At 42.8% G+C, this 22,697-nt stretch overlaps 1 protein-coding gene across 4 annotated transcripts in view; it reads left to right on the top strand.

The window, feature by feature from the left end:
• The window catches only part of CDKAL1 (CDK5 regulatory subunit associated protein 1 like 1), a 706,822-nt gene that overhangs the window by 2,639 nt on the left and 681,486 nt on the right, over window positions 1-22,697 (top strand). For 3 of the 4 annotated variants that reach the window (XM_019490403.2, XM_019490404.2, XM_019490405.2), the window contains 2 exons: window positions 11,337-11,514; window positions 15,663-15,775. In XM_019490403.2, coding sequence (XP_019345948.1) covers window positions 11,348-11,514; window positions 15,663-15,775 — 280 coding nt within the window. In that variant the 5' untranslated portion in view covers window positions 11,337-11,347. Of the gene's footprint in view, window positions 1-11,336; window positions 11,515-15,662; window positions 15,776-22,697 lie in introns of those variants that run through there. The other variant, XM_059724329.1, reaches the window with a different exon arrangement.

The raw sequence follows: 22,697 nt of genomic DNA, 5'->3' as shown, positions 1-22,697 counted from the left end.
TTTGTTGTATGCTAGAGAAGAAACTTCAAAGCTGAGAAAAATGCATTCAGTACCAAGAAGTTCATACTTTGTCAATTAAGTTTACTATTTCCAGTTGTTCTTGATTATATTCTCTGATAAGCAGTATATTTAGACTTTTTAACTTAACCTTTTTATCAGCTAATTGCTCTCTATGTTGAAACGTTCTTGTCTTTTTTTTGTATGAACGTGTAATTTAAAATTTTAAAAAGGTAGAGAAAATGTTGATAAGAAAAGCCTCAAGCCTAAAACCAAACTTAACTCAGAAAAGGTATAGGGGTCAACAGAACGTGCACCACCTTATGGAATGAGATTCTTGAGACCATTTCTTGCAAAAGGAAAGAAATGAGATGTTTTGTTTTTAAAGACCCTTTCTGGTAGTATTATTATTTGTTTTAATATGGGTGTGTTGCTGAAAGGCATATCAGTGTTTTTTATTACCCATGGATTTGGGTACCATATGTATTTAAGGGTGGGCAATATCTGGCCTGTGGGCTGAATCTAGCTCACCAAAGGATTTTTATCTAGCCTGTGGAAGGACCTCTGGCTCCACTCAGCCCAGCATGAGGACCAGCCCTAGCCAAGGTGGGCAGGAAGAGGCATCCAGGAAGAGGATGGGCGGACAGGGTTAGGGTCTTAGCCCCAATCTGCTCCTCGCGTGCCCCCCAGTATGGGCACCCGTTTTGCAGGCAGGGGTGCATGAGGAGCAGATTGTGGCTCTGCTCCAGGCCCTGGCCCCATGCTGTCACTGTTCCAAGATCCCAGCTGCCTGGGATGTGGGTGTCAAATGTGGGCCTTGCTGCCCACCTTTCCTGCTACAGGATGCTGTTCTGCGCCTGGCTACAGCCCCATCCCTTCTTCCCAGTTATGTGCCCTGCCTGCACAGGTCCCTGCCTGTCTCCATGAAGACCCTGGGATTGCAGGATGGTGATAGCGTGGGGCCTGGGGCAGAGCAATGCTATGTCCCCACATGCCCATGCCCACAGAACCGGTGTCTGTCACAGGATAGTGCAGGGAGCGGATTGTGGCTCTGCTCTGGGCCCTGGTCTAGTGTTGTCGCAGGCCCAAAATTCTGGCTCCACCTGTCCTTCCCACTCCCAGATGTCACTCCCCATTTGCCCACAGCCCCATCCCGTCTGACTGGCGGTGCATGGAGCAAAACCACTTGGGGGCTTTTTGACTGCTTGGGGAGTGGCAGGGGTGCTGACCTGGCCCACAACAGCTCACCAAAACACCCTAAGCAGCCCTCCAGTCCAAATAATTGCCTACCCCAATATATATTCAGGGTTTGTTACTAGTTGTGGGGAACTTGGAGATCTAATGGAAGTGCCATAGTTGCTGACTCGATCTACTGCAAAGGTGGGATGAACGATCTTTAATCAGATGTTTTAGGCTTTTGGGAAGCTTCACATCTACAATTCCAGTTCCTCTGAGTAACGGTGTCTCTAAACATCCTGTAGATTCTAGGAGCTCGAGTAAAACTCAAGAACCCCCCTCCAGCCTACTGTAGAGGGGGCTGGTCTAGTACGACTGCTACTGAGATGAATTGGATTTGGTATCCTTCCCGGTGACCATCTGTCCCATGTCCATCATCTCCTGAAGCTTGACTTTACTCAGGTTTCCTAAGCTAGTTAGTAGGTCAGACTGAGTGGAAAATTCAGTTAGTTGCTGTGTTTCTAAAAAGCATTATTTTGAAATACTGTAACATTCCCATTGTCCTTTATCGATTTAATTTACAAGTCAGTTCCATATGTGAATGTGGAGTTGAAGGTGGGTCAGATAATGCCCTTAAATTTTGTATTAAAAATAGATTTATTTTCCTTGTTAGTTCAAAGAACTGTGAATCAGTTTTGAGGCAAGTTTCTGGCTCTGCTTCTCACTTACCTTGGCTTTTGGCAGGTTACTTAACGTGGCTAGGGTTAGCAAAATAAGTGTCTAGTGTTGTTTGAATCCTAGAAGGAAAACCTTTCTGTTTAAGTCTGCCTATGCTGCTAGAGCAGTTTGGGTTCTGTTGTAAACTTTTATCATTTGAATCTTATATTTCTATGAATCGTGTCTAAGACTAAATACACAGATTGCTTCAAAGATCTTGGGGCAAATTTTCAGGATTCAGTTAGTGCTTTGTTTTTTGTTTTACTTTTAAACTGACCTGGACTTGTTGAGACACAAGCAATAAGAAATTTCTCAACGCTATACTTCAGAACATAATTGTCCTTTATCTCTACGTGTCAATTTTTTCTCATTCTCCAAAGTTAAAATGCTCCATCTTTTCTAATGTATTGAGAGGTGGACTTTTTCTCATCTCAAGGGCTGCTTGCAGGTGTTAAAAAACCCCCCAACCCTCCCCCCTTCTGCCCACCTCTGCCCAAAGAAACCATGTGTTTTATTAGAAGAAACAGCGTATTATTTCAACCTGGGTCTGCCGTGTCTGTAAAGATCATAGAATCATAGAAGTAGGGTCGGAAGGGACCTTGCAGATCTTCAGGTCCGCCCCCCTGCCTGGGCAGGAAGAAAACTGGGCTCAAATGACCCCAGCCAGGTAGGCATCAGGAGCTTCAGCGGGGCTATTTGGCACTTTTAGCTAAAGCTGATTCAGTCAGCTATTAGATAAGTGCCAAAAAAGCCTTATTAAAGTGCCTTATTTTTACAGGCATCAGATGAACTAGGTTGAAGTAATGCATTGCCTCTTCTGGGCATGCGTGAGGCTTGGTGTGGGAACATGCCAAGTTTAAAGTAAAACATGGTTTTGTGGGGTGTTGTTTTTTGTTTGGTTTTTTTTGTCTTTTTTTTTTTTAACATCTGCAGTCACCCAAGGATTTAATGGTACATGGCTGGAATGGGAGAACTTTTGTTCTGGGAATGTCAGTATTTAGGGATCTCTGCTGATATCTTACATGCTGATATCTTACATGCAGTTAGTGACCAGCCTCACTTAAGTGTCATATTTTAAGTATCAGAAAAACTTGCCCTGAAATTAAGAAACTTTTTCATCACATGGGAAATACTGAGAATGCCAAAACAGAGATGCCAAGCAATGCTAGTATCATGTTGATTTTGTTTGTACCTAGGCAATTTCAATAGCCCAAAAATTTAGCCTATCTTTATTTGCTAAAGGATGTGTTGCGTTAATTGTTCATGGTAGGAGTGCACTGGTAGAGAATTTTTGGACTGATACTGATCTAATTCCGATATACAGCTGGGCAGCATGGAGAGTGGTATCCAACTGGTAAGTCTGTTGTGGGGGAAGGGGCACGGGAAGGGTAGATTGAGGCCCCTGCAGTGGGGAAGGGAGAAGGAGAGGCTTGTTGGGGGGGTAGGAGTGGAAGGGTGGCTTCCACCGCTGCACGCACCCTGGGAGGGCATGGGGGGCATGTACCCCCGGATCTGTGCACTGGGTGAGGGTAGGCTGCCGCTGTGGGCCGGGGCCAGGGCGGCACCGAGTTCTTCCTGGTGTGAGCCTGGGCTGAGCTGTGCTTGGGGTGGGTGGCAGCAGTGCTGGGAGCAGGGCTGTAGTGGGGGGCTGCAGCCACCCTAATATTCACTGTAGCCCCCCCCATAGCCCTCTCCCAGTGCCACCCTGGCCCAGCCCCTGCTGGGAATAGCCTGGTGCTGCCACAGGCCCAGCCTGCAGTAGCAGCCCACCCTGCCCCATGCACCAGTCTGGGGGCACATGCCCTTCTGGGGGTGTGCAAACTGGCAGGAGCGGCTCCCCTGCATCCCTCGGACAAGCCGCTTGTGGCTCCATCTCCCGCTTCGCCCCGGTTACGCAGCGCCTGCCCTAGCCCCACTCCCTCCCTAATCACTGGGGACTCGATCTGTCGTGTCCCATCCCCGCCTCCCTCCTTCACAACAGACTTGCCAGCTGGACCCAGGTGTTTTCCACACTGTTGGGCTGAGCTCCTGGCTGTCTGTGCTACTGTGGCTGTGCATGCATGGGGCATTCATCAGGGTCATTATTGGCTTCACCTGCCAAAAAAAGCCATTGCAGTCAATTTTCCTTATACTGGTGCCAAGCCAATATGGGACCCATGTATCAGTGCACCTCTAGTTTATAGTACTTTTCATATCCATGTTGTTGCTTTTAGATAGAGGGATGTTGGCCACTAGGGTTGCAAAATTTCTCTATGAATGCCTTTTATTTTTAAGTATTGTTGTCTCGTACAGTCCCATCTAGATAAAAGAACATTTAATGGGTTTGGTTCTGACTTCATCTTTAAGCCACATATTAGATAGTACTTGCTATGTTCCCCTTTATTGCACATATTGCCGAACTTTAGTCGTCTTCTACAATCTGTATACGCAGTACTTATCTACAGCATTATCTAAGGAATAGTTTTTACTCTTGGCCGATTTTTGACATTCTTAATAGTAAATAAGGCTCCTTTTGTTTGTTTTGAAATTGGTTTATTTGACTTTCCATGTTGACGAGCAGAAATTAAAAGTGAAAGCTCTTGGAGTAAGGGCTGCATCTTAATTTGAGTAGTTTAGGTTTGTGGTGCTGGAATAAATAATTTGTATGCAACATTGCGTTACAAAAACCATGGTTCCCAGGATTGAAGGTTTACTGGATTTTTAATCTGTTATCTCATTTAGGAGCAGCTTTATTCTGTGTAGGTTGTTATTATTATATGATGTATTGAATATTTTTTTTTATAAAGTGAAAAATAAATATGGCAGTTAACTTAAAACATACCTGCTGTATACAGAGGTACTTGCCATAGCAGTAAGTATTGTATACTATTTGTTTTTATTGAAGGGAGAACCTGTCCCTATTTCTACCAGTAGAAATGAAATAGAAAAAGGGAGGAAGGAGGACCCAGGAAACTATAGGCCAGTTAGTCTTACTTCAGTCATGGGTAAGCTTTTTGGGAGAATTATCGTGGTGCATGTCCACGAGGGGCCAGCAGGGGAGGTTATGCTTAGGGGCAACCAACATGGGTTCGTTAGAGACAGGTCCTGTCAGATCAACCTGGTGGCCTTCTATGACCAGGTCACAAAATCTTTAGATGCAGGGGTAGCAGTGGACATAGTCTTTCTGGACTTTAGGAAGGCCTTTGACACTGTCTCCCACCCCATTCTCATTAAAAAATTAGGGGACTGTGGTGTCGACACCTACACAGTCAAATGGGTCGCTAACTGACTGGAGGGCCACACCCAGAGAGTGGTGGTGGATGGGTCATTTTCGACCTGGAGGGATGTGGGCAGTGGGGTCCTCCAGGGCTCGGTCCTCGGACCCACATTGTTCAACATCTTCATCAGTGACTTGGACGTGGGGGTAAAAAGCACCCTGTTCAAATTTACTGATGACACTAAGATTTGGGGGGATGTGGGCATGCTAGAAGGGAGGAATAGGCTGCAATTGGACCTAGACAGGTTACAGGGGTGGGCAGATGAGAACAGGATGGGTTTCAACACTGACAAGTGCAAGGTACTGCACCTGGGGAGGAGGAACCAGCAGCATACCTACAGGCTGGGGAACTCCCTTCTCGTCAGTGCAGAGGCAGAAAAGGATCTTGGAAGCATTATTGATGCCAAAATGAACATGGGCCAGCAGTGTGGGGATGCAGTCAGGAAGGCCAACCACACCTTGTCATGCATCCACAGATGCATCTCAAGCAGGGCCAAGGAGGTGATCCTCCCCCTCTATGCAACACTGGTCAGGCCACAGTTGGAGTACTGCATCCAGTTCTGGATGCCACACTTCAGGAGGGATGTGGATAACTTGGAGCGGATCTAGAGGAGGGCCACCCATGTGATCAGGGGCCAGCAGGGCAGGCCCTATGAAGAGAGGCTATGGGACCTGAACCTGTTCAGCCTCCACAAGAGAAGGCTGAGGGGGGATCTAGTGGCCTGTTACAAACTAGTCAGAGGGGATCAGCAGGCATTGGGGGAGTCCCTGTTCCCCTGAGCACTACCAGGAGTGACAAGAAATAATGGTCACAAGCTGGCAGAGGGTATATTCAGACTAGACATCAGGAGGCGCTACTAAACAGTCAGGGCAGCTAGGATCTGCAACCAACTTCCAAGAGAAGTGGTGCTGGCTCCTACCCTGGGGGTCTTTAGAGGAGGTTAGATGAACACCTTGCTGGGGTCGTTTGATCCCAGTACTCTTTCCTGCCATGGCAGGGGGTGGGACTTGATGATCTGCTCAGGTCCCTTCCGACCCTACCAACTGTGAAACTATGAATTTTGAATTCTTGAACATAAAAAATATATAGTGGAGAGGTTCTAAGGCTACTTCCAGCTGCAAACTATTATTGTCCCTCTGTGAGCACTTTATGTTTAAAAGACCTGTCTGATTGCTCTAGTATGGAACTGGAATTAGGCCTGTTTAAAAGTCTCTGTGTTAGGGTCAGAGGGGAGAGTAAGGGCAACGTCATGGTGCATGTCTGCTATAAACTGCCAGACCAGGGGGATGAGGTGGATGAGGCTTTTCCCAAGCAGCTAGCAGAAGTTTCCAGGTCACAGGCCCTGGTTCTCATGGGGGACATCAATCACCCTGACATCTGTTTGGGTGTAATACAGCAGTGTACAGGCAATCCGGGAAGCTTTTGGAAAATGATGGGGACAACTTCCTGGTGCCAGTGTTAGAGAAGCCAACTAGGGGCTGTGTTCTTCTTGACCTGCTGCTCACAAACATGGAAAATTTGGTGGAGAATGTAGTAGTGGATGACAACTTGGGCAGCAGCAACCACAAGATGATTGAGTTCATGAGGAATCCAGTCCTGAGGAAAGGAGATAAGGGTAAGGACCCTGGACTTCAGAAAAGTTTGACTCGCTGAGGGAACTGATGGGCAGGATCTATTGGGAGGCCAGTCTGAGTGGAGTAAGAGTCCAGGAGAGCTGGCTGTATTTTAACAAATCCTTACTGGGGGTGCAGGAACAAACCATCCCAATGCGCAGCAAAACTAGCAAGTATGGCAGAAGACGAGCTTGGCTTAGAGGGAACACTTCAGTGAGCTAAAACACAAAACAGAAGCTTGCGAGAAGTGGAAACCTGGACAAATTATTAGGAAGGAGTATAAGATTATTACTTTGGGATGCAGGGATGAAATCAAGAAGGCCAAAACGCAGTTGGAGTTGCAGCTAGCAAGGGACGGGAAGGGTAACACGAAGGGTTTCTACAAGTATGTCAACAACAAGAACAAGATCAAGGGAAGTGTGGCTCCCTTACTGGGTGGGGAGGCAACTTAGTGACAGATGATACAGAGAAAGCTATTGAACTCAATGCCTTTTTTACCTCAGTCTTCACAGGCAAGGTCAGCTCCTAGACTACTGCACTGGGCACAAAGTCTGTGGAGGAGTTGAGCAGCTGGTAGTGGCACAAGAACAGTTATGGGACTGTTTAGTAAATCTGGATGTATACAAGTCTGTGGGACTGGATGTGATGCACCTGAGGGTACTGAGGGAGTTGGCTGCTGTGATTGCAGGGCCATTGGCCATTATCTTTGAAAACTCATGGCAATTGGGAGAGGTCCCAGATGAGTGGAAAAAGGCAAATATTGTGCCCATCTTTTAAGAAAAGGAAAGACGAGGATCCAGGGAACTACAAACTGGTCAGCCTCACCTCAATCCCTGGAAAGATCATGGAGCAGGCCCTCAAGGAATCCATTTTTAAGTGGAGGAGGAGAAGGTGATTAGGCACAGTCAGCATAGATTCACCAAGGGCAAGTCCTGCCTGACCAACCTGATTGCCTTCTATGTTGGGAAGACTGGTTCTGCAGATGGCGGAAGAAGTACGTGTTGCATGAATGGACTATAAGGTGGAAAGAGAACTATCTGGATCATTGGGCTCGGAGGGTAGTAGTCACTGGCTTGATGTCTAGTTGGCAGCTGGTATGTAGTAATGTCCCAGGGGTTGGTCCTGGCACCAGTTTTCTTCAATATCTTCATCCTCTGCTTAGGATGGAATGGTCTTATGCACTGCTACCGGCTGGGGACTGACAGGCTAAGCGGCAGCTCTGCATAAGAGGACCTGGGGGTTACAGTGGACAATCAGCTGAATATGAGCCAACAGTGTGCCCTTGTTGTGAAGACGGCTAACAGTGTACTGGGCTTCATTAGTGTCGGGACCCAGGGCAGCCGGCCAGCAGCTCTCCCTGACTCCCACCCGGGCAGATAAGGGTCCGGGGCCTTAGAAGGCCGTCAGGCGGGTACTTGTGACGCTTGGAGTGGAATTAATTAGGCGGACGCTTATAGGTTGCAAAGCAAGATTATTTACTCACGCCGTCAAGGTGGTGAATTGCGGAGGTCAGAGATACTTGGTTAGTTACAGCTTAAGGTTCGAAGGTCGGTCTGCATGAAAGTCTTTGGTCGGGCAGATAAACGGAGAAAGATCGGGCCGGCAGGTCATTGATTTATGTCTGATAAGGTTGAGATGGGGGAGACTGACAAGCGATCAATTTGTCAGTTATTCTCACGCATACGTTCAGAGGTTTTTTCAGGTGTGTGTGCGGAGGTCTCCCGTTCTTCACGGAAGTGAAGATGGGTTTTATTTGTGTAATAGCCAATTGCTTTTCGCCACGTCATAAATTTAATTAGAATTGCCAATTATCTAGCGGTCTTCGCTAGGGTGTTATCTCACAGGGTTACTCCCTGTTTTCTCTGACCAGTTATAATGATTTATGTACAGCACAGAAGGCTAAGTTTCATTTCATGTTAGTGTCACAGTTATAAATTTCTTTTTGACATGCGCAGCAAAAAAAAAGCAGTTACTGTCATTATTGTTAACCCTTAGTTAACCTAGTGCAGAAAAAAACTGTTTTGAATGGTTTTACTTGTTTGTGACATGGGCACTACTTAATTAGGTTGTGACAATTAGTAGGAATGTTGTCACCTGATTGAGGGGTGAGGCCAGGTCTGGAGTACTGTGTCCAGTTTTGGGCCCCCACTACAGAAAGGATGTGGACAAATTGGAGAGAATCCAGTGAAGGGCAACTAAAAAAGTGAGGGGGCTGGGCACAAGACCTATGAGGAGAGGGTGAAGGAATTGGATTTATTTAGTCTGGAGAAGAGAAGACTGAGGGGGGATTTAATTAGCAGCCTTTAGCTACCTGAAGGGTGGTTATGAAGAAGATGCAGGTAGATTATTCTTGGTGGTGGCAGAGGACAGAACAAGGAACAATGGTCTCAAGTTGCAGCAAAGGAAGTTTAGGCTATATGTTAGGAAAAACTTCCTCATGTTGAGGGTAGTAAAGCACTGGAACAGGTTACCCAGAGGGGTTGTGGAATCTCCATCTTTGGCGGTTTTTAAGACCTGGATAGACAAAGCCTTCGCTGGGGTGATCTAGTTGGGGGTTGTCCTGCTTTGAGCAGGGTGTTGGACTAGATGACTTTAATTTTCCAACCCTAATTTTCTATAAATTGTCTAGTATCAGCTGCAATATGAGCAGTAAGATTTTTTTTTTTTTGCTGGGGGGAGTGGGGGAGGGAATTTCTGGAGTGCCAGGATGAGGGAGGAGGGACGTGTGGGCCATCTGCAGTGTGTGTAAGTGCTTTGTTGCTAATACAGTGATTATTCCATTGGGATAATTTAGCTCTTTGTGGAATGCCACCATGCAGCTGGTCTGATTTAAGAAAAGCGTTTTTTATAACTGCGGTAAGAATGATTTTTAGTGTATGAGGGTGAGGGAAAAGGAGAGTGGAGGTAGCTACATCTTCAGGATTAAAAATTCTGAGCCACATTGAGTCTGGGTATAGCTTGGAGTGAGTGAGCTTGAAATGGAAATGCAAGCCCTTTGCTTAATTGTGTAACAGTTCAATGTTTAAATAAAAAATGCTCTAGGAAGTTGGAGGTTGAAACTGGAACATTGTCATCTCTGCTTGCATTGCTATCTACATGGATGAAGAAATACACTTCATCCTTTACTCTGGTTTGCCAGCTTTTGCCCAGATAAATACCTTATGTTTAAAAGAGGTACTTGATCCCTTTCATAGATTTCATAGACGTTAGGGCTGGAAGGGACCTTGCGAGATCATTGGGTCCAGCCCCCTGCCCAAGGAGCAGGAAGTCAGCGGGGGTCAGATCACTTAGCCATTTTTATTTTTTAAACTAAAACTTAATGCGACAGATGGTGAAACAACTGAAAGGTTCTTAAGTGTCATTATCTGTTATCCTGAAACAACTGACTTCTCCATCTAAATATATTACTAACTCTTTAGATTCAAATGTCATTGAACTATTGTGTTACTGAAGTGCTGTTGTAGCTGTTGGATGTGTGGATATTGGGGGGTGTGGAGGAGTTTAAATTTTCACTTGCAGGTCTTGAGCAAGTGTTCTTGCAACTAGTCAGCTCTTCTGCATTTACTGATCTTCCTGGTTACATTTTTTAAATCCTAGCTGTTTAGTTTATGAATAGTTTTCTGGAGGTTTACATATCCTCATACTGGCTTACTTTAAAACAAGATGACTGATTGCTGCCCTTGGAAGATTTAGTATGTATGTTTGAAACAAACCAAACTTAGTTCAGGTTGAAGTGTTATAGTAGATTATGACTGAACCTACAGAAGCTCACCTAAAACAAAAGTGTTTGCAAAAATGAAGGCTGAGCATTCCCTTCTGGGAGACATGCTTACAAAATGGTAAAACAGTTATTGTTAAGGATAAAATGTTGTAATAAAGATAAGCATGTAAAGAAAGCAAAAATTATCTTTACTATAGTAAGCTAAGTGAACTGCAAGCATGTGAGAGAATTTTTGAGAAGCCACTTTTGTTTTGCTCTTCATAACGAACAGTGTGGTTTGGCACTTCCAAATTAGATAACTTTATAACTATTCCCTGTGGCTGACACTGGGAAGCCCAAGGTTGCCAAAGCATTTAAAGGCAGCTATATACTTGTTAACATTTAAAGGCAACTCACTTTGGTTTTGAAAATCTGACCCTTCCCTTACTTTACATGAGTGATATAAACTCATTTTCAAATTATATGAAGGAAAAGAAAAAACATCATGTGAAAGTTCTTGCATCTGCTCCTTCTGCTATTAGAATTAGTTTTCATCATTTTATAGTAATTTATTTCCCAGTGAAAATCATTTATATTAGCCAGATTCCACATTCAGATCCTAGTAAACTTCAAGTCCAGTTCTTTACTTACTCTCTTATGCACCTGAGTGTTTCCTTTCTTCTACAAGAGTCTGTAGGATCAAACCACTGAGCTTATTAATGCCTTTATGCAGTAGTGGAGTTTGAGGTCTGACCACATGTATATCAGACTATTATGTATGCATCTAGAAACGTATTTACACTTTTAGTGTGGCTATCTGAGATCCTATTTGAGCTTTTTCTCAGTGTATGCTATCGTTTCTGATTATCTTTCAAGACTTCTCAAAGATGCCTGCTGCCTGTGATTCAGTGCTTGAAGACATTGAAGATATTGTGTCAGCAGAAGATCTGAAACCACATGACCGACAGTTTGTAAGAAAAAGTATTGTTCCTAAAGTGAGAAAACGCAACTCGCAAAAGAATGTTCAGGCAGATGATGATCCCCCAAGCGACAGGTAAGTGTTTTCTTCTAAAGAAAATTCCCAACATGTATTGCTAGTTTTTTTGAAAAGTAAGATGGAATGTGGCATTCTTCAATTGTTTTTAAGCTGCATTTAGATTTTTTGGTAATTTTCTGTTAAATGCATAATTTAGGGGCAAGTTTTAAAAAAATACTTACAATTCAATGTTGTGGCCAGTTTTTTTCCCATTAAGATATGAGAACCAGATTTTATACCCAGCATTTCCTGTTATCTTCAGAGAGGTACTGAATAGTTCTGCTACTTTGACATTTAACTGGGATCTGAGCTCCTTGAAAAATTTGACCCTTAGATCCCTCTTTGAAGAATCTGGGGGTGAAGAAGTTGAAATTTTAGAGTGGTAACAGTTTACATTTGATTGTCGTAGAGTAATTATTAATTACATAACTGACTAAATGAAGTGGTGAAATATCAACATCAGGTAACATAAATATTTTGAGTATTAATTTTATAACAACAGGAAGCTGCTGAATTGATGCATCATCTGTTAAGTGAAAAAAGAAAGGGTAAAAATGAGTCTGTTCCTTGAATGCAAACTTGTTTTAAAGAATACTGAAGTACTTCGGCATATTGCATCTATCCTTTTGTTCCTCTCAGCTTCTGTATTTATATGTGGTTTTTCAGTTTTGTTTTCTGTTTCCTATTACTATGTGTAAAGTATCTGCTGATTGACTATACCCAATTTTGTCAAATGCAAAAAACACATGGAATACAAATATTTTCATAAGACTAGACAAAATAGTTTTATAGAAATGTGATTTTTATGTTAAAGGTGTCTTCTTCACGTAAGCCTGTCACACGTGTTGGTAAACCCAATAACAGAAATAAGTTTGTTTGCTTCTAATTTTCTTAGCTAATAAGTGCTGTTAGTATTTCTGGTGGTTTACAAGACTTTAAAAAGTCCTTGCCATGAGGCATCATGGCAAGGCCATTTAACCCCAGGGTACTCAAGGAGCTGGCGAGCATCATAGCCCAGCCTCTGGCACAGATCTTTGAAAACTCCTGGGGCTCTGGTGTAGTGCCCGAAGACTGGAAGAAGGCCAATGTGGTGCCTATCTTCAAGAAAGGGAGGAAAGTGGATCCGGCTAACTATAGGCCCATTAGCCTGACTTCTATCCTGGGGAAGATCTTAGAAAAGTTTATTAAAGAGGCCATCCTTAATGGACTGGCCGACGCCAACATCTTAAGGGATAGCCAGCACGGGTTTGTTGCGGGTAGGTCTTGCTTGACCAATCTCATTTCCTTCTATGACCAGGTGACCTATCACCTGGACAAGGGAGAAGAGATTGATGTCATATATCTTGACTTCAAAAAAGCCTTTGACCTGGTTTCCCATGATCACCTCTTGGAGAAACTGGCCAATTGTCGCCTTGGGTCCTCCACAATCCACTGGCTGGAAAATTGGCTCCGGGGTCGTACCCAGAGGGTAGTAATTAATGAAAGTCACTCATCGTGGTGTCCTGTGACCAGTGGGGTCCCCCAAGGCTCTGTCCTTGGACCCATACTGTTCAACATCTTCATTAATGATGTGGACACTGGAGTCAGAAGCGGACTGGCCAAGTTTGCCGATGACACCAAACTTGGGGGCAAAGCATCCACACCAGAAGACAGGCGGGTGATCCAGGCTGACCTGGACAGGCTCAGCAAGTGGGCGGACGAGAATCTGATGGTGTTCAACGCCAATAAATGCAAGGTTCTCCACCTTGGGAAGAAAAACCCGCAGCATCCTTATAGGCTCGGCAGTGCTATGTTGGCTAGCACTATGGAAGAAAGAGACTTGGGGGTCATCATTGACCACAAGATGAACATGAGCCTGCAGTGCGATGCTGCGGCTAGTAAAGCGACCAAAACGCTGGCTTGCATCCATAGATGCTTCTCAAGCAAATCCCGGGACGTCATTCTCCCCTTGTACTCGGCCTTGGTGAGGCCACAGCTGGAGTACTGCGTCCAGTTTTGGGCTCCACAATTCAAAAAGGATGTGGAGAAGCTTGAGAGAGTCCAGAGAAGAGCCACGCGCATGATCAGAGGTCAGGGAAGCAGACCCTACGATGACAGGCTGAGAGCCCTGGGGCTCTTTAGCCTGAAAAAGCGCAGGCTCAGGGGTGATCTGATGGCCACCTATAAGTTTATCAGGGGTGACCACCAGTATCTGGGGGAACGTTTGTTCACCAGAGTGCCCCAAGGGATGACGACTAGGCCGAATGGTCACAAACTACTACAAGACCGTTTCAGGCTGGACACAAGGAAGAATTTCTTTACTGTCTGAGCCCCCAAGGTCTGGAACAGCTTGCCACCAGAGGTGGTTGAAGCGCCTACGTTGAACACCTTCAAGAGCAAACTGGATGCTCATCTTGCTGGGATCCTATGACCCCAGCTGACTTCCTGCCCTTTGGGCGGGGGGCTGGACTTGATGATCTTCCGAGGTCCCTTCCAGCCCTAATGTCTATGAAATCTAGAAAGTGGATTATGAAATATTCTTTTTATGAGCAGTTCATTGCTAGGCATTCTTTGATACTGCTCTTATTCTGAAAGCCTAATGCTTGTAAGTTTTCTTTAAAATTATAACCCCTCCCCCCCCAACAACCCCAAAAGCTGTTTACAAACTCTTAATAGCAGAATGATTTATGTTAAAACAAGTTGATAATGAAGTGTTCAGCCTCTGTGATGCTATCTCTTTCTTTTTTCTGTTCTGTTTTACTGCTTGTGTTGCAATGTGCAGTATATGAAATCAGGTAAAGGGGCCGTATGTGTCAGATATGCTATGCAAAAATCAGCTAGGAAAATAAACTTAACATAGATGAAAAAGACTTTCCTTAGCCTAGTCAGCTAGTGGATTTGCTCATTTAAAGGTTTTCTTCACAGGAAGACCTGGTTTCTGGGCATCCTTACACCACAACAGGCATAGCCCATCAGCCATGGAAAAGGTAGAAACTGGTATTTAAGCAACAATCATGTTTGTTGCTTTGAATCCAAGGGCAAGGGTGTACACATGATTATTATGGCTGGTGTTGGTAGTGAACACTATGCTAAAGTTGCTTCACCCCTGTGAATCATCACTGTTTATTTTCAGCATTTTTTTTTCTCAAATTCCTTTTAGATTTTTGCTTGAAATGCCCTATGTCCCAGTTCTACAGTGAATTTCTTTTAGGGAAACTGAGGAATGCAGGTTCAGATATTTTTCAAGTATGAACTTTTCAACTTTTCTCCTGACTTAATGGCTCATTGTTCATCACTCCACAGGTGTTAATGATTACTTTTCCTTTTTAATGGTCTTGATGTTCCACTAATCTAGCTCTCTTTCTTAGGGTAATTTTGCTGTTTTGTAGCTGTTCCTGGTCTCTCTCCTATTGTTTCATAGTTCCAAAAACTATATAGATCTTTTCAGAATCATAGGTTTGCCCATCAAAAGCATTCATCAGCAGCTAGGGCTTCAGCTTTTGTTAAACAGAAATGGGAGGCTTAATCTGAAGATTATGCTCTGTCCCTGCAGTATGCAGCTATAACTCTGAAAACTCCTTTTCTTCTTCATTCTGCCTTTCAGAACCAAGGTGTGTATTGTATCCGAGGACATGTTGTATGTGAGAAAATATGTTATTAATCTCAGTGCTCAGTGTTTGGTCTGGATTACTAAGGATGACTTAATAGAGGTGAATTGTGTGGAATGAATTTCATACCTGGGTATGATAACGTGAAAAACTAGCAGTTCAGATTTACCTGTTTCACAGGTGTACCTGGGTTGCCTTTAGTGCTGTCATTCTGCTGTCACATAAGTGTTGATTCAATTACTTCACAAAATTGTTGGGATCGCCTTTTTATATTTTTGCTTCTACACAGCTTCAATATGTTAAATCTCTTCCCTTTTGCCATCCCCATGTGCTTTTTGATTCTGATGTTGTTATAATTTCATTTTTACTGCATCATTAGAAACTTGTTGGTTTCTTCTCTCTCCAGCTCATTGACATTGGGTAGGAGGTTTGTATATGCAGTTATTACTTAATGTTCTGAAAGGGGTTGTCAGTGATTATTAGTGATTTTCAGTGTATAATGGCCAAACCCTTTTGTTCCTGAAATTGCTTCATTTTGTTTCATGTTTTAAACTTTCCTTGGTCTTGTTTACTCTGCAGCATTATTCCTGGTATACAGAAAATCTGGATACGTACGTGGGGTTGCTCTCATAACAATTCAGATGGAGAATATATGGCTGGACAGTTGGCAGCTTATGGATACAAAATTACAGGTAATCACCTCATCCAGGGTATATCATTCTGGCTTTTGTCTGACTACTGGAAAAAACTCATCTTACCAGTCTTCGTTAGTTTTAGTAGCTGTTAAGGTAGTTCTTATCTCTGCATGTTAGCCGTGTCTGGTGCAAATAGACATTGTAATTTAGAAGTTGTGTTGAGTTACGTGAGACATGTTTGTGAGCTGCTTCTTTTGAGTCAGTGCTTATCAGGTCAGGACTCGTTCCAGACAGATATCAACGTCATAAGTCACTGAATTTAAGTTAAGATGGATGTAATCTTAAAAATTAATATTTTATTGATTTTTAAACTTACCGAGCTCCGTGGGAGTACGGAGGGGGAATGCCCCGCCCCTGCCCCTCTCCACCAATTGGCAGTGATGGTCAGAGCTTCATGATGGACAGACCTTGCAGCCAGTCAGTGGCAAGGGGCAGGGCCACAGATCAATCAGGCTCTGCAGCCAGTCAGTAACAAGGGGCCAAGTCACTGGGGCCCCGTGGCCAATCAGAGGCATTGTGGCAGCCCCTCCCCCACTACAAAGTGTGCAAGCAGCCCTGGCAAATTAGGTAGGTCCTTACTTATACTCATTGAAGATGGCTTTTACAACAGATACACTGTAGCCTTTGTGGCTGTAGTTTTAGGAAACTTGGAGTATATTGAATGTAACTGAGATGAAAATAGAGAAACAAAGATGTGTTATGTTCAGTTGTGTAACTGAGGATGCTAGTTTGATACCAGTCTTTTTTCTGGTGTGACAGGCTTTGAGATATAAAGGTAGAACAGTTGTCTGTGGGGACAAGGGTACACCTTTATTGTTGTTGATTTATGCTTCCACCCATCTGCTTCACAGCTGCATTGATATGATTAAAAAAATAATTCCTAGTAGTCACTGGATATTTTTCTTCAGTGGTCTCTGGTAGAATAAGTTCATTTTTAGTCTGTTTTTTCAAGTTGCTGGATCTTTTCCGAAGATTGTACTGTTTGTAAACCAGTAATCTGAATATACTATAATGGGAACACAAGGTGATATGGCTATGGCTAGGCAGTGCATTGGAAGGAATGCCCGTTTCTTGTGCTTCTATTTTTGGGTTAGGTTGACTGACAAGGGTTCAGATCCTTTTTATGGAGGGATTGACATAGTGATGTATGTGGAATGTGTTTGGATCTCCCCCATCTCATTTTCTTCCTTCTGAGGTTTTAAAGTAACTGAAGCTCTAATCCATTGCACTTCTTCCTTGATACAAAGGGCAGAAGCAGAACCCTCCAAATATAGGGCTGAAATAATTGCTAAAGAAAGACGCCAACGTTTTTAAGATATCAAAAGTAAAACTTTACACTAGCTAGAGTTCAAAATGAAGGACGTGATGCAAAACCACAGCAGTTGAGGTAATACTTTTAAAATAAACTTTGTACTACCAAGTGGTTGCTTTGGCATATATCATCTGGATATTTTATTGAGCTTATGACTGACTAATCAAATAACAGATGAATCGAGAGAGAGAGAAATATAGGTGTTTATTACCCATTGATCCAAGTCCCTGTTGGAAGGACTCTCTATATACTTTTTAGTAAAAATAAATATATTTTAATTTTTTTTCCAGTAGCATGTTTTTTTATGTAAACTATGCTTTGAAGTACAGGTTTAAAGAATAACAATTAATGGAGAATAAAATTCATGATATAATTTCTTTCTAGCACTTTTTTTTTTTCAAAATCCCATGAGTACTTTTTTGCATGTAGTTTAGTTTGTTTAAATGTTATCTCTAAATAGAAAACAGGTGCTTTTGTTATGCATGATTCTCTTAAGTAGTGTATTTTTTCAGAGGGCCTCCTAGCTATTTACTAATTTGAAAGACTCAACATAATGTTCTTTAACTTAATATTTAAATAAATAATTATCCAAAAATGAAATATGAGGAGCTGTCCGTTAACATAAAATTATAGTATCCAAAAGTCTCCCAGAATATAGTAGGCCATTTTAGGCAAAAAATGGTTAGGATGTAGAGGTTTATAGTCCAGTGCTTTTCAGCCTTGTTAGACTCAAGGCATCCTTGGAAAATGCCAGCTTGTGTTTTGACTATGGAAAAGAATAATTTGTCTGTTGTAAAGAACTCAGAAAGATTACAGTGTGCCAGAATGTTTTTGATACTGGAATTCTGTTTGAAATCACTGGTTTTGTCTTCTAAAACGTGTACGTTTTTACACATCTATGTGATAATGTTGTGCCACACCTGAGGGTGTCTCCCTGGTTGAGAATCACTGTTGTAGTCAACAGCACATAAGGAAATGGCTAGATTTAGGGGCCCGTTTGACTTCAGCATGGTGAATGACTCTTCAGCTACTTACTTTAAAGCTGAGTTGATGTGGCTGTTTGTGCAAATCCAGAGCAAAACTTGACCTTGTCTTGGGATCTGTAGTGGCATGTCTCACCTGCTTTTACACACACACACACACACACACACACACACACACACACACACACACACACACACACACACACACACACACAGCTTTATAAAGCATTTCTGAATTACTACACTTCAATACTTGTCCATAAAGCTGGGTGTGTATTTCTCACCAATATGTATAATTCTGGAACACAGCATCATTCTTGTCTCCCCCTTAAAAGGCACCAAGGTATCATAAACAGTAGATAACTTTTATTATATTAACTTTTCTTGGATCATATTTAGTCTGCATGGCTCTCTTGCATCATTAGGAGGTTCCTACTTTGAATACGTTACTAAACAAGGGGAATTGCAAGTCCCAAATTCTTATACAGTCTTTTTTTTTTTCTTCCTGTAATGAGTTGTATCTTTATGATTTGGGCTAACAAACTTGTAACTAGACATGAATGTAGGCGTAGAATATGTAGAACGTGCCTGCAGCAGTGTGGTGAACGTAATGCATATGTGGCAATGCCGGCAATTCATGTGACATTTAACTACTAGTTTCTGAACAAGGGATTGCTTTAGCAAAATGTATTTAGAGGAACACTCTAACCTGGCAAGCCTAAAACAGGACAGCGTTCTCTCCTCCTCTGTTGGCTTAGGAAGTTTTGTTTTATGCTGTCTTATTCAGGGACAAGCCTGGAACTTAATTTTTTGCCAAAAGCAGCATAATGTTTTCAGTTAAAACTTAATAATTGTGTACTGAATATTTCCCCTTCAAGAGCAAGTTGCTGTTGATATTTGACCTGACTTAACCTCCATGCTGGATGTAGACATTGTATGGGACCAAAAGCTGAAAAAGAAAACTGCCTGCCTCCTTTAGTGCCTTTTATAAATAAAAGCCAGATACCATAATACTTTTTTTGGAAGAGCACATGTAAATTACCTCTCTGCATTGGGACAGGCAGCTGGTAGAGTGGAAATGAAAGAAAGAATTTTTAGCAAAATCAGCTGGTGTTTAAGAAAACTGGTAAGAAAGACCAAAATAGTGTGTTTTTTGTCTTGGGCTTTCATATCAATACATTTGGGATTCTGGATACATTTTCAGCAACTTTGTGCTTTGGGTAGTAAGTAAATTTCATCAATCCAGACCATACATTTCTTTATAGATAGGAATGGCATAGGCAGAATCAAAGGGTGTGGACAGACACAACACTTAGAACATCCTAACTGCACTTTAAACTGCAGGAGTTTGGACGTACAGGCCACTTTTTAGACTGGTTTAAACTTCCTGGAATATTTCAAGAGCACACTGAGAAATATGAGTACTATTTTGAGCTGGTTCTCCTTGAAACTTCAGTATTATGTGCAGAACATTCTGCACCCAGTGTCTGGTCAGTCTTCTATGCATCCCACCCTGCACTGCTCGGCCCCTTACAAGCCCATGCAACTGCTCTTGACTGCAACTAGGACTCTACTGCCCAAAGATCTACTGCTTACAGAAACCAGTCTGTAGGGGTAGGGAATCAGAAAGCCTCTGTGTTGTTTTGACTTCCTTGCTAGGGACCCTGAGGGAGAGTCCCAGCTTTATTTGGGGTTGGAGAGGGGAGAGAGAGAAAGAATAAACACCTGTGAATTGCTATCTGAGGTGGGGGTGAACAGAGCCATTGCACAGTGGGCACTGAATAGAACAGAACCCTGTCAGTTCTGTGCTCAACTTGAAATGACTTGGCCCGTTAACTGCTAATTGTTCCTGCCCCCTGTGCTGCACTCTTGCAGCCAGCCCTGCCCTGCTGCTTCCACCCTGCCTGCACATTTACATGCAGTTGCTGGGTAATGCAAGGTACTCGAGTAGTTGTAAAAGCTGGGGAGTTGGTGGGGGGGCCAGAGCATGCAGCCCCTTAGGAACCCCAAGCAGGGATCCACGCAGCTTCCCACCAGCATCTGCCAACCTCTCCACTTCAACCCGCTGCCCAAAAATGGGTCTTTCTTCCCTTCCAAAGAGATCTGGGGGAGCTTCCAGTAGTCACTGACGTGTGGAAGCCTTGATGGTATGAGTAATCTACTACCCCCTGGTGGTGTTTTGGGAGCAGATCAATCCCTAAAAGATGGGGGTTCTATTTGGAACGCTTAGCAGTGTGGACACTTCTGTCCAGGGACAATTGTGAAGTGGTTCATAATCTGTGACACTGTTGGAATGGTTCAAGTGTTGTATCTGTGCACACCCAAAGCCTGCCATTCAGAGAGAGCGTGTGTATGTGTGTGCGTGTGATGGAGAGCTCAAGTGACTCTGAAGTCTTTTTTATTAAAGTAGGGTAGTGAGCTACACATTTTGCAGTAGTAAAGAAAAAAAATGCTCAGACCCAAGGAAATAATAGTGGCAGGTAATCAGCATTTGAAATAATCATTGGTAGTTTCTGGACTTCTGATCTGTATATTATCTGTGTTGGAGTTGACAATGGGGAAGGAGAGGGCGTTAGAGTGGATACTAAGTATGTTAACTGATGAAGTAAATTCTCCCATCTGTAAGCTTTGCTTGAGTGCAGATTTGAAAGTGCAAATGCCCTGCCAGGAAGGGCCAGTCAAATATAGTACTAGTTATGAAGGTACTAATGTGCTTTCCTAGCCTAGTGTAGTTTAAAAAAAAATCTAGTTGGCTGAAGCTACACTCCAAGGAATAAATATGTATGTTTTGAAATGTCAGTCAAATACCTTGGGCATTTAGATGTGTTCATCATTATAGTTTTTGGGTGGACTTTCCACAGCTTCAGGGCTATTGGACAAATAGCATACGCTTCATGCAGCAGCATTGGGGTCAAAGCAGACTAAAGCAAGATTGATGCCAGTGATTACAGGTCCTACTGTTACTAAAAAAATAAAAAAATGGGTGACAGTATTTTTAAATGTCTTAAAAATGGCCACATTTGGGTAGAGTAGAGCTTGGTGGAACTTTTAAAGGCGTATTTTTTATCAGAATCACTCGTCATCTTCAAGTAATGTATTATGGAGGCAACTTTCTTGACAAAAACTTTCAGTTGCAAGTTTTTCAGTTGCAGGTTGAGCTCCCTGCTCTCTTCTGACCAGAGAACAGCAAAATTGTAAAATGCAAGTTTTGACACAACTTGTGCTTTTTTTTTTTCTTCTTCTTGTACCACACACCAAATATTTTTATGGAAATCTGGGACCCTGGCATGTGCCAGTTCCCCCGTTTGCTGCCCCTCCCCCCAGCCAGTCTTTACCCTAGGCAGGAAGAGCTGGGCCCAGCTCGTCCCCCGCCTCCAGCCAGTGCGGTCACGGTGGTGCCAGTCTGCGACTTCTGTTTTCATTTTCACCAGCTGGCTGGGACAGTTTATGAAGTCCTGGACTGTCCTAGCCATACCAGGACTTATGGTCACTGTAAGAATAGAGGACATGCTGCAGAGAAGGGTTTGCTTTCAGTTTCCGTGGGCTTTGGTTCTGGGGTAAGCAGTGTTCCTGGTAGGCTGTGCTGCATGAAATTGTCCTATAGAATGTCATAAATCTGTTTTGCTCATCCAAAATTAGGGCAGTTGAACAATTATTTGCTAACTGATGATCTTGAAGACATAATTTTTGTCAAATATTTAATGAATATTTCTGAAAACAATGTTAATGATCTTAATTAATTCTTAGATTCACTGTGAATTTCTGGCATTTATAAGCTGTAGCATTGGGAGGCAGGAAGGGATTCAGGACAACCCTCCAATACTTAAATTCTATACTTGGAAAATTTATAATAAATGAAAAAAATGTATAAATTTATAGAATCTAATTATTGGGGATGTTCATATATTCAGAGTCATCTTGTAGTCAAGTAAATACAGTAATTCTTTCCCCCCTGGAGATGGAGAGATGCTCTGACACCAGTGCTTGAGCATTCAAATAAAATGCATAGAATATTTTAAAATAGTATCTAATATCAAGAACTAGTTATTTGGACTACATGGTATTCATAAATAGAACTGTAATATAAACATGTCTAACTTTTTTTTTAAATGAGTAGTTTGGTAACTTTTAAAAATGAGAGCCCAAGTCCAAAACAAATATATTTTCATTCTATCTTTGCATTCAGCAGTAGGGACAGGTGTGATTTGGGGGCTTGTGTTTAAATTGATGCATAAAATTAGACAGTAGCAGCCTTTTTTCTCTGTTTGCTCAGTTGCAGGTTGATCTGGCTTGGAGATCCTTTTTAATCTCTGGTATAGTTTTAATAGTATTGCCAAACGGGTGTTGTTTCTGTTGTGCCCACACATTAATAGGTGGGCATTAATTAATTAATGTATTAATTAATCCTTCTGCCAGTAGGACATCTTTTCATACCAGTTTGCAGTGACCTACTGTGATGCCATCACCATGGTGAAGCTGGCAGCTTAGTGTCCCAGGTAGTCTCAGTCAGTTGTCTTCTAGGCTTTGGTGGGTTATACAAGTCTCGATTATCCAGTCACCACTACATGTAATAATTGTAACTATATTTACAGACCAAAGTTCAAAACTCTACAGGCTTTGAATG

The sequence above is a fragment of the Alligator mississippiensis genome, chromosome 3 (genome assembly GCF_030867095.1).
Source record: "Alligator mississippiensis isolate rAllMis1 chromosome 3, rAllMis1, whole genome shotgun sequence".
Taxonomy (NCBI): domain Eukaryota; kingdom Metazoa; phylum Chordata; order Crocodylia; family Alligatoridae; genus Alligator; species Alligator mississippiensis.
Note: the sequence above shows the minus strand (reverse complement) of the source record. Positions and strands in the feature narration are given on the sequence as shown.